We start from the raw sequence: 13,351 nt of genomic DNA on the forward strand, positions 1-13,351 counted from the left end.
AAATTTATTAGCAGCAAACCCCCCTCCAAAATTTATAACTATTTCTACGCTACTTATTATTTTTGGGGTATATAAAAGAGTTAATTATGTTTGATAATTAACTACTTAAAGATATTACAATGGTTCTATGTATGAAATAAATTTTTATAACAATATATTTGTCCCAGGGAGATCCAAACCAAAATGAATATCGGTTCGGTTCAGGTTCGGATAAAAATAACGGTCAAGGTTCAGGTTCGGTTGGCAAAAAATATCGGTTCGGTTCGAACCTCTAAAAACCGGTTTGAACACTTTTGTATTCAAACCTAGATTAGGATTATGTATAAGGAATTTTTTTTATTAATTGCACATTATAAAAGAATATTTTATTTATAAATATAACAAATAAATATATCAATGATTTAATATGAACAATATTTTACTTTATTTACTTAAATTTTTTTTTTATTAAGCCGCACAATTAATATATTTTCAAAATTCGTCTCTTCGTCTCACTCAAATTACATCTATAAGGAGATAATATAAATTTAATTGTTGAAAAACATATTTCCACACTAACTTGTGTAGCTGGCATTGCCAGTATGATATCAGATTTGATGTGTCATTTATAATACTATATGTAAATAATTTTTATATTAGATTTAATTATTTTCTAAGTATTATAATTTATAAGCTTAAAATATTTAAAAAAATGTTGTAAAATGGCAATATACCAAAGTTTATAAAAATTATGACTGACGTTTATCAATCAAATGTGATTGATAATATTTTTTAAAACAATTTGAATATAATTAAAATTTTTGCAATATACTACTAGTAAACACATTATTTTATAAGCATAAAATTATGAGACTCGAACCGGTTCAGAGGCATTTTAGCGGTTCGGTTCATGTTTGGCTAGAATTTTTTTTAGAAATTTAGGTGGTTCAATAAAAAATACCGGTTTTTAGCGGTTTAACGGTTCGCTTCAGGTTCGGTTTGGGTCCCTGTTTTTGTCCAATTTCTAAAATGTAATTGACAACCACACAATAAATTTAACCTCCCCCCCCCCTCTCTTTTACTCATACCATCTCTTATGCAGACATAATTTATTTGCACCAAAAAATATATAATTACACAATATATTAGTTATTATTTTTTTTAAATATATGGTTTAAAGAGCTTTATAAATTTTTATTGGACTTAGGCAATAAATTATTTTCAAAATTGGCGCAAAATTAAGCTCACCTGGACTTCACCGTTCTACAGGATTCCTGTAACGTTCCTGTAATAGGAACGTTGTAAGATATTATATTAAATAAAGTAATTTTAAATTTAAGAAACCATCATTTAAAGATAACGAATATAAATATTTAACGTATTTTGTAAAATTTAAAATTATGGTTACATTTCAAAAATTAGTTACATTTCAAAAGTATACAGTTATTTTAAACGTATATAAGTAAATAAAATGATATGAGATAGGATGGCATAACTGATAAAACTTTTTTTGAGAGTTTTGATTTTAAGCCTCAGCTCCAAATAGTAGAATTTAAGGAGGAGATTGCTTGTTAGACTCCACAAAGCAGAATTTAAGAAGCTAAATTTAACTGGGATAAATAGATAATTACTGGGTAGATCGGAGTACTTATTTATTTTGATGACTTTCGCTGTAAAATGAGGGTCTAAGTTTAGATTAAGAAGTTAACAACAGGAAAAATCTTATGTTAAGAGTTTTCTGCTCTTCCAATTAGTATGTGTAACTCATCAATTCCATAATACTACAATGCTATATCTTATAACCCTCATATATGTTTAATTGTTTTTCTAACTCGTGTCTATTACACTCTGATAATCTAATAAGATATTAGAGAAGACGAGGCATCTCAATCTGATAAATAATAACCTATATTAAACGTATCGTCATTAATATTTTGATATGTTTTAAAAGCTAACGAATTTCTATCTTTTCCATTTCATTAATCAAGCTGCTTCATCATTAATTCAAGTATTTGGGTATTTCTTTAATTTTTTTTATTTAGCATTTTAGGAAGTTCAGCCATAAGATTTGAAAATATTATCCACAAATATAGCAATTTTTGATTAACTTTTCTTCCCATTACTTTATGGATAGTTTCGATTGATTTTAACTAGTGGTGTCGAAAACCTCGGTTTAAACGTTTTAAAAAAATACTAATATATCAAAATTTTAGCCTAAAAGAGATTACCTAAGCCTCGAAATTTGGTCAAAAAAAGACATAGCCTTTCTCTCATTTATAAGCAAAGTCAAGAAGCTTAGATAATATTTTTTTGGACTAAAATCTTATTCTAGCCATTTTCTTAAGAGAGCTTAAATTGAGGTCTCGACAACTTTATTTCTAATAAAGAAACTAATTATCATAATTTCACTTTCAAGAGTCTGAAAATATATTGATTCATCCGTTTTTAATCTAGGTAAAAGGGGAAATGCGCTAATTTCAATTGATGTAAGTGTATTTACAATATGCATTGCCGCTTAACTAAAATTTTAATTGAAATCTCTTTAAGTATCTAAAAAAATTATTCCTTTAAAATTCTTCGCCTATTTAATTTTGCGAGCTGGATAATCATTCTAAACAGGTTTTGCTGCCACCTATATGCTGCGCAGCGAGGATCTAATACTCTGTTGGTTTTTACTGTTTTTAATGCTAAATCAATATAGTTCAATTTGATATTTATTTAATTACAGAATTGTTTTCTGACATATAAATTGCTCCAGTGGATCTCAATTTTATACTCATTTACCCTTTTTTCATAATAGTCTATCAACTAATGCTCCTAACAGAGAATTTTTTTTCTTTCTTATTTCTTTCTAATAGCTGCTTTTATTTAAGATAAGGTCTTTCTCATATATTATTACCGTCCACAATAACCCCGTTTACATATTTGTCTAGAAAATTTGTCGACGTTCTTTCTATATCAAAATTATTCTTAAATCATTCTTTTTTTGTTAATTCAAATTGCCTCCACTCTACTTTAATATGTTCGTTTTAATATATTGCTTCCTACTCACAGACATCCATCTCAATATAATATTTGAATTATCGTCAGATTATTCTCTTCCCTTTTCTTTAAACTCAAGTTTAGAGCTGACAGTGGTCATCTGGGAAAACTTTGTCTTGGAAAAGTGTAAAAATTATATATACAGTGTTGACCAGATTTAATGTAAGACATTTCCATATTTTTTAATTTATTGAAAATAAAACTAACTGACTTGCAAAAAACTGTTAAAATAACATATTCATATATTGTAAAGTATAATTTGTGTCATGTCAATAAAAAGAATTTATTTAAGAAAACATCTTTGCTCTTATCTGCCACCCATATCAATAATTAGTTCCTTCTCATCAGGATTGTTACTAAATCTTGTCCTCATAGATTTCCTTTTCTTCAATCTATTTATAGCCTATACCTTCCAATTAAATACTAATTTTTTCCTAGAACTATATTTATTGCAAACAGTACCTACCCAAAACTAAATGAAGTGATCAGATTTAAAATAAAAAACATTTCAGTAGTAAAGGATTTAAAAAACAGGCCACAAAATTTTTCAACCGCGTGCAAACGTGATCAAATAGCAATGAATATATCCTAGGTAAATATTGGTTATGAGAATTCTCATTTTAATTTTGTTGTGGTTATACCATATACTTGGAGAATTATGATCAACCCAATTCATAATTTTATTATAATAAGGGTAGTAAAATAATAATTAATGAGTTCCCTATGTCACTGTTTTATGTGTCTTTGTTTGCAATTTTATGAGTATATACTAATTTGTAAATCTTATTGAACATATTAGCAAGCTTTTCTGTTAGATTTTTATAAAATAAGTGCCACATTTCGTCAAAAGCAGGTGTAATAAGCACATATGGCAGTAGTTTAGAGACCGTTACATAACGCACGAATTACATTGCCAATGGGTATTAAATTACTTTTATGAGTTCCGATTATTTGTTTCTTTTTTATATTCCTTCTCATTAATATAGATTTTCTTTTATTACGCTATCATAGTCAATTCAAAATATTTCTCTCATAAAAGCAAGCGTAATAAATTATTTAACAAATTTATACCCCCCCCCCCCTCTCCCCCATCCACTGTTCCTTTTCCCTAAGAAAAAAAGACTCAATTAAATCCTATAACATTTATTTTCTGCCTGCACCAATTGTATATCATCTAATGTATGGCAAATATTGTAATTGTTATATTTATATATATTCAAAACTTTTAAGATTTGTTAAATAATCAGCTGGCATTAATTATACTATATTTGGCTATTTTTAGTCATTCCTTCACTATATACATTAATCTATTATTGCATGATATTTAAAAAAAATTCAAATGAAGAAAAAGCGCTTTACAATTACTAAATCATCTTTGATAAACAAGAATAGTAAAAATGAGAATGATAATCACAATAATGAAATTAAGCCGACCAAAGTTAATTTTACTGGTAATATTGACATTTTAAAAATTTATTTATATTTTTAATACATGAGCTTAATGTCGATTTTTAAAGGTGAAATATGCTCCTTACGATTGTATATATATATATAACAAATTTACGGTTGAAATTTTATATTCATTAATATTTTTCATGTAATATAATGTAAATTATTATAATAGCAGGAATTTAACCATATTAATGCTATGTTTAAGAAATTACCCTGAATTTTGTTTGACCCGATGCAAATAAACTATTTATTTTAAAATTATTAATAGTTTAATATTATTAATAGTTTAATATTATTAATAGTTTAATATTTTGACAAATTTACTAATTAATTTATCCCATATTTTCCCTATTATATCTTTCTAATTTTTAAATATTTTTTAACCAAAGGGGAATAACCATCATGACAAGCTGACTTAACTTCTTCTTTTGCATAGTTAATTTATTATGCTGGTGCATTATAAAAGCATTGAATTTATAAAATAATGAGAAATTTATTAAACATAAAAAGATGTTCTTATTAAAAAATTAAAAAATTTATTATAAATAAATTTTTACAAATTATGTTTTTTCTAAATGTTACCCTATTTACTTAATTTTTAACCTGTTCTACTATATTTCACTCATTTATCCTAACTTTGTTTCCAGGAATTCAAGAAAAAAATGTTGAATTATATAAAAAAGTAGGGATATGTTAGACTATATTTCTAAACCTCTAAGTTTATTTAATTTAATAAATACATTTCTAGCTTCAAACTTCATTTTTCTATTTTATTTTCATGAATTTCAAGGGAAACGTGGCAAAAAAGAGTTTAATTCCATAAAAACAAGGAATATTGAAGGACTTGTTAATCCAACATTGTTTTATTTTTTTTTTCATAAATTTTTAAGCCTCCATATATAGTTTATTAAATCCATTTCTAGCTATGATTTTCATATTTTCTACTATTAATATTATTTGATTAATATAGAGATGTATAATTTTTTCTTAAAGTAACATAATGTTTCTTTTTTAAAAAAAAAAAAAAACTACATACTTAATTTATGAATTTCACTCTCAATTTCTTTTATCATAATTTCATTTAAAATTATTATTTTATATAATAGATGCATATGATGCATCTTGATGCAGCAATTCTGAATAGCTCATTTTTTTTTATCATTTACTGGTAGCTTGAACATGAAATATGTGGATATGTCCCAAAATGTATTCCACCTGCCATGTTTCAAAATAATTTTGGCCATGAAATTGTATATTTAAAAAAATATATAAATGTTCGCAATAAATATGTCTGTAATTTGTAGTATAGGCACACTAGTGTAGTTAAATGGCTCGATTTGCACCGATTTAATAAAAACGATTAACTCAACATTTTAGCCATAAAAATATTGCCTAAGCCTCAAGATTTCGCTTATAAATGTCCTAACCTTTTGTGCCCATCCATGAGTAAAGATCTTCAGGCTAGCGATAATATTTTTCTGAATAAAATATTGAATTAGCAAATGGGCTCAAGTGTAACCGAACTAAAAACACTACTCTGCATGCCGAAATACATTTCCGGTATACATGAGAAAAAACATGAAAAATTTTCCAATCAGTGGACGATTTAAAATTGAGACATTCTTTATCCTCACGGATTCCATACCCCCAAATACGACATTTATACATTTCATTATATTTTTTTCTATTCCATGAACATCAGGCCACGCTCAGATCATTATATTTTTTTTTATAATAAATGCTATTTCGAAATTTCTGGTAAATAATCTTGTTTTTAAACATTTTTTTCTTTTAAAAAATCAAGCTTTAAAAAAAAGGGGAAAAATAAAACCACTTTTTCTTTGATATTTTATTTTTTTTAAAAAAATAAATTTTTTAATTAAAAAATTAAAAATTTTGCCGGGAATATTTAATAATATAAATTTTTTAATTATTTTAAGATATCTTAAAAAAACCACTTCCTACTTATATTCCGTTTTCTTATATAAGCCATATATATTAATAAATATTTTTATTATTGTCAATAAATTTCCTTTTTTTAATTTTATTTCTTTATTGTTTTTGGTGATCAACTTATTTTTAAGTTCTTTATTTCGCGTTCGTTCTTTCTTTTCTTTCTTTCTTTCTTTCTTTTCTTTCTTTCTTTCTTTCTTTCATTTCTTTCTTTCTTTCTTTTGGTTTCGTTTTATCTTTTAAGAATTCTGAGCAGCTGTCTTGATGAAAAAAAAATCAACACCATTATAGTTCGCACTAGTGTTGTTAAAATACCTAATTTTAAACTAAAAAAACAGTGTAGCCATTTTTTTTATCCAAAATATTCGAATCAATCTTCAAGTTCGGACTTCAACTTAGTGGCTTGATTCAATTTTTTAGGCTAAAAACTAGACTAAGCCACAATAGAGATGGTCAAAGTTAGGTAATTTAACAACACTAGTGCGCATGAGCGTTTCAAGCGCAATCAAGACGTTTCAAATGGCCTCGTGCAAATTGGTAAAATTTACCGTTTGGCGTTAGCAACCATTTAAAAAAAAACGCGAATAGGTTTGCCTTTTCATTACATTTTCTTATTCTTCCCTTTGTAATATTATATTATATAAAAATGTAATATAAATAACTTACTTATAATCCTAAAAAAAGGAATATTTAGAAAATAAAGAAATGTAGAAGGCAGTTTTCAAAGACAAGTCCTTCTTTTTATAACTTATTTAAAATTTTATTAAGTTGGAACTAGGTTACGTTTTTCTTTTAAGAATTCTAAATATCTCTCTGATGAAAAAAAACACCTTTATAATGCGCACAAATTGAGCGTTCAAGCGCAAATAATGCATTTCAAATGACCTCGTGCAAATTGGTAAAATTTACCGTTTGCCGTTAGCAACCATTTTAAAAAAAGGTGAATAGGTTTGCCTTTTTTATTACTTTTTTTTAATTATTCGCTTTGTAATATTATATAAAAATGTAATATAAATAACTTACTTATAATCCTAAAAAAAGGTATTTAGAAAATAAAGAAATGTAGAAGGCAGACGATAATATAATTTTCAAAGACAAGTCCTTCTTTTTATAACTTATTTAAAATTTTATTAAGTTGGAACTAGGTTACGTTTTTCTTTTAAGAATTCTAAATATCTCTCTGATGAAAAAAAACACCTTTATAATGCGCACAAATTGAGCGTTCAAGCGCAAATAATGCATTTCAAATGACCTCGTGCAAATTGGTAAAATTTACCGTTTGGCGTTAGCAACCATTTTAAAAAAGGGCGAATAGGTTTGCCTTTTTTATTACTTTTTTTTAATTATTCGCTTTGTAATATTATATAAAAATGTAATATAAATAACTTACTTATAATCCTAAAAAAGGAATATTTAGAAATTAAAGAAATGTAGAAGGCAGACGATAATATAATTTTCAAAGGCAAATTCTTTTTTTAGAACTTATTTAATATTAATAAAAAGGCAATTATTTAGGGATGCGTTACGTTTTTTTTATTAAAAAATTACGGCAAAGCTAAACGCTCAATTTGTGTGCACTGTTAAGCGTATTTTATACCCTGCAATGTCATAAAGTATGATAATTTTTTTTTAAAATTAAATACGCGGTTAGGGTGTCCTAGCTAGCGATCCTCATCGGGTCCTAATTTTTCAAGCCCTCTCCGAACCCTAAATTTTTAAAAATGTTTTTTTGCCGGCCCGGCACGTTAAACATAGAAATTGTCGAATATGTTTATTGAATTAATTATAATTTTAAAGAAACAGTTAATTTGAATATAAAATTTTTAAGGAAAATTGAAATGTTTAAAATTGTAAGGTAACTGAAAAGTTTAAATTATAAGCAAATTAAATGACAATTATATAAAATAATTATCGATGATATGTAAATTTTAGTAGTATAAATAGCAGCCCGGGTTTAAATTTACCCAGGCCGGGCCTGAAATTTTTTTAAAAAAAGATATCCGGGCCGGGCCGTATAATTTAAAACCGAATATTTGAAATCGCCATTTTTCGCTGTAAAAATCAAAAATAAATAAAATATATTTTAAAAAAATCCGGGTACAAAGATTGAAAATATAAAAAAGGAAAAAGAAAAGGAATTTTTTTTATATAATTTTTTAGTTTGAAATTTATATTTTTAGGTTTAGTTTATTTATTGCTATTTTAGAATGATTTTGATTAACTATATAATGTTAATAAATTAAATTGGCTTCTTCAATTCGTGTTCATATTAATAACTTGTATGTTGTAACAGAAATTAATAATTACCCAAAATAAAAGATATATCATATGGCGTCTAGTTTCTATAAATAAAATTAAATATTTTTATTCTACATAAAAAATTCAACATAAGATTGATAAATTTAGATTTATTTTAAAAAGATCGACCCAAATTTTTTTAAAAAATGCAGGCGCATAAACTGTTGTATAAGGGCGACATTTTTTTTAAAATAATGCCATCACCGCATGAATATCTTTACGCCATCGGTAGCGATATCGCGATATGATCGCAGTCATTATAAATGTCGCCTAAATTTTTTTTGGAACTCAGCTTTAGCTTTGTAAACGAACGCGTTACATTTATTTTTGTAAATATAACGGTATCTATTTAGTGTTGCCGATTTTTAAAAACGGCTCACTCGATACTTCATCCAGAAAAATATTACGCAAGCCTGAAGATTTTGCTAATAGAAGGAACAAAGGTCTAGACATATATTATGGAAATCTCTAGACTTAGACACTATTATTCTAGCTAACAATTGAGTTGGCTGGTTTAAAAAATCGGCTTAAAATGAGCCGTTTCAACACTATCTATAGTCTTACTATTGTTACTTTTTTTTAAAATTGAAAAAAATTTGAACTATATTTTTACATCATATGAATGAATTAGCAATAACAATGATTACAATAGAGTAGAAAATAGAAAAAAAAATTACTTCCTTTTTATGTTTATCATGAAAAAATACTTTATAGGTTAAATTGAGATGCATTTGTTAAACAGTCAATCTAAAAAAATGAATAATTGATTTTTATAGTGGATTGATATAGTTTTTTTTTAAAAAATAATAACTTTTAACATTTATTTCTAGATTCTGTAAAAAAAAATGATCATTGGTGATAAAACAAAATACACTGGATCTTTATGTTGCGTTGCCTTAGAATTTTATATTTATTTTGATAATTTGAAAGGAATTAAATATATAAATATCATTTTGTATCTCCTTGTAAAGTTATCATCATTTTAAACTCGTAAAGGTATTATGCGTAACTTGTAAAAGTATTATTTAAAAAGCTTGTAAAAGTTTTAATTTATAAATATATGAAATAATCGTGTCAAAATTTTTTTTAATCCTATTTTCTATTTTTTAAAACTGGATAATATGGAATTGGATTATAAATAATTAGAAAAAATTAAAGATATAACCGGACTGGCACCGGATTTTAAAAATCCGATTTATTCTATAGAAATCCGGGTTATAACCGGTTTTTTTAAAAACTATTTATTTTATTATTCAAATATTATTAATTTTTTTTTTTAAATGTTAATAATCATATCTTAATTTTATATATAATATCAATGATAAATTTAGTACTTTTCCACTTTGTTTCATTTATTATTGATTTTATTATTAATTTAAAAAAAATATAAAATAGAATATATTATATATATAAATATATCAATATTTTTCTCGAAATGAAAAGATAATATAATTCAAATTCCTTATTAGAATTCCACCCGTTACTGGTAAAAATCTGATCGATATCGACTTATAATTTTTAGTCTCCTTAAAATGAGGAATAAAATAATAAATTAATAACGATTGAAAATAGGATTTGGCGCCCAAATTGTTCATTTTATTTTTGATAAAAAAGGAAGCTAGATAATTGCTTTTATTAATATTTTAAGATAAAAATAAAGACCGTCCACGTGATTCCAACTAATCATCGTGTGCGAGAATGTTCTCGAACATTAAAGTTCTTTGCCCCACCCCCACGCTTCCTACTATACTTCTTCCTCCTCTCTAGTTATCACCTCGAGATTTCATTTTATTAATTGCTCCTAATTCTTTTCCGTCTTTGAAGGCCTAATGGGTAGTAAAGCCTCGGGGTAAAGTAGACCAGTCAATAGTGTCGGAGATGGTTTCGATGATGGAGACAGAGGAATGTTACCGCCTCCAGCCAGACTACACCATCTTCAGTCAAATGGAAATCATTCATGGCAATAGTGAACGCGCTTGTTAATTCAGAAGGTACAGTGGTGTTGACACTTTGCATGTTGAGGCTTTACATGGCTTGATGTTTTGGGACTGAGTTATTTATGGCCAGTCTTTCCATTGTTTTATAATTAAGAGCATCTAGTAGGAGTGAGAAGTAGGGTTCAGGGTGCATATTCTTTATACCTAAAACACAGTTATTCAGAATTATAGCTCTACAAGCAGTTATGTTAGCCATGACATCATTTATGTTACGGACTCTATTAAATAGAGTTGTAAGCCTAGATGCATTAATTTTCAAAAATTGTTGGTGTTGGGAAATAAAGCAATAGGATGAGTAACTAAACCGCTCAGTTTCCGTTTCCAGCTCATGTCCGACTTATAGAATATAAGTGGAAACCTTCATGGGAGAATTAATATCAACATTCCATGCGAAGCAACATATTTTCCAGCGAGTAATCTACCTACGCTATGGGAGGTTTAGTATCCTGCATATGCACAGACTTGTGCAAGTTTCAGGAGGCACTTAGTTAATGGATTATTTCCTCTGCAGCTCTTTAGTATATCTTGATAATGCTAGCCGAAGACTTGCAGGCAGTTATCATTTTGACACTATGAGCATCGAACCAGTTAAGGTATTCCTTGACCACTCTCAGCATCGCAACAGGTTGCTTTGGGTGTTAGAGTATGACTTGATATTATCACTCTTCCCTTTCTTGGCGAGGAAGTTCGCAGCTAAAAGGGAATTAAGAATTCATCAAGGTTGCTAACAATGCATTTAAAAGTTGTAAACCGACCACAGTGTACCTAAATCGCAATTATAAGGTCCCATTTAGATAAGTCAGTATCACTAGCCTACTTTTTAGGATTCTAGTTTGGGATCAAATTTTTGTTTGATCGGTGTTTGGCCAAAAGTTTGATATCATATTTTATAAATTAGAAAAACGAGGAGAACAGCTGGTTTTCGTTCGTTGTTAAGGGTCCAAACCACGAGGAATGTAACTTATCGAGGCGTTGCGCGGATCTGTACGGATCAGGTCCGGCGATTAGACTCTACCCGTTCTCCGAGTCGACATGACCTTAATCAAAAATATATTTCGATTTAATGATTTTAATTTTAAAGTTTCAAAACATATTTTTTGCAATAATCAATTATGAATATATAGTTAATATAAAAAAAATTTTAATTCGAGATGTTTAGGAATCATTTTTTAAAAATCAAAGATTTTTGTTTTTCAAATCTCGAAGAGTTCATAAAAATTAGATTCGGCCATTTTTTCTTTGTTGCTTTAGATTTTATTGGCAAATTATATGTTTTCCAATATTATATATGACTTAATTAATAAATTTATATAAAAATATATAATTTATTTATTTTTAATTTTGCAATAAGTTTTAAAAGAAAAAGTTCAATATATATATATATATATTTTTATTCTTTCGGCCTTCTAATTTTGCTTGCTTTTTTGTTCTTTCCATAAAAAAAAGAATTTGTTGTCACTTTATTAAGCTTTTATGAAATCAAAAATTCGAATATTAAAAAATAAGATAAATATACATTGCTTTTGAAGTAAGCAATTGTATTAAATCACTTCATTCAAAGCTTTATTAATTAAAAAATTCTTAAAAAAAAATATACTTTGCTTTGAAGTAAGTATAAGTGTATCCTTTCCATTTAAATAAAAAAGGCTTAATGTATAATTTGGAATTGAAATAGGGAATAAAACATAAACCTTTTGACCGCTTAAGTTTTTTTTTTGGCAATCTGATATCTATGTAATATTGCACTTTAATTTTATATTATCCGAACCCTTTGGTAGTGTTGTTAAACAGCTCGGTTTGAGACGATTTTTAAAAAACGGCTGACTTAATATTTTAGCCAGAAAAATATTGCCTAAGCCTCGAGAATTCGCTAATAGATATATCCTAACCTTAGTTCCTTCTATGAGCAAAATCTTCAGGCTTGCGCAATATTATTCTAGATGAAATATTGAGTTAGCCGTTTTTAAAAATCGCCTCAAAACGAGCCTTTTAGCAACACTACCCTTTGGCCAAAAAAACGCCTACGTCCAAATTCGACGCGATTCGTGTCTGTGGCCCTTCTCGAATTTATGATATAAAGACAGCAAGGTAAAAAACGTTAACTAGCGGAGCTATTAAAAATTTACTTAATTTTATGAAAATTGTGTTTTTTTTTTCACGGATTTTCTCTTCCGCCGATCTAATAAATTTTCTTCACCAATCGATGCGCGACTAATTTGATATTCTTCCATAGGTTTGGGCCGATATTTGATTATTTATAATATTCCGTGCAGGAACCTTGAGGTGGTGTTGTCAAAATATCCGATTAAGATTTTAGCCCAAAAATAATATTATGTAAAGCCTCAAGATTTAGCAAGATAAATGTCCTTAGCTTTACATAATTCTATTTCGATTATAACCTTAATCGGGCAGTTTGACCATCTACCTTGAGGACTATTTTTTAAATATTCGTACCGGACCTCAACACAGCGCGAACCCGCACCCAACGGATATTAAATTACGTCCGAACTGGATCTTATTTTGTTTTTTTTTCTATACTGTCCTAACTCGATTGACGTTTTCCAGTTTTTTGGCCAGTGGACCCGTTTGGACCGAACCTAATTTTTAAGAAACTTTCCCAACCCGAACTT

At 27.4% G+C, this 13,351-nt stretch overlaps 1 protein-coding gene across 2 annotated transcripts in view; it reads left to right on the top strand.

The window, feature by feature from the left end:
* LOC135925032 (solute carrier family 12 member 7-like) overlaps positions 1–13,351 on the top strand; it is a 47,390-nt gene that overhangs the window by 11,682 nt on the left and 22,357 nt on the right. Inside the window, exon 1 of one of the 2 annotated variants that reach the window (XM_065460172.1) lies at positions 4,331–4,472. The exons of the other annotated variant lie outside the window; for it this stretch is intronic. Coding sequence (XP_065316244.1) covers positions 4,361–4,472 — 112 coding nt within the window. The 5' untranslated portion in view covers positions 4,331–4,360. Of the gene's footprint in view, positions 1–4,330; positions 4,473–13,351 lie in introns of those variants that run through there. 2 annotated transcript variants of the gene reach the window in all.

This window comes from Gordionus sp. m RMFG-2023, chromosome 2, assembly GCF_954871325.1.
Source record: "Gordionus sp. m RMFG-2023 chromosome 2, tfGorSpeb1-WG-v2, whole genome shotgun sequence".
Lineage (NCBI taxonomy): Eukaryota > Metazoa > Nematomorpha > Gordioida > Chordodea > Parachordodidae > Gordionus > Gordionus sp. m RMFG-2023.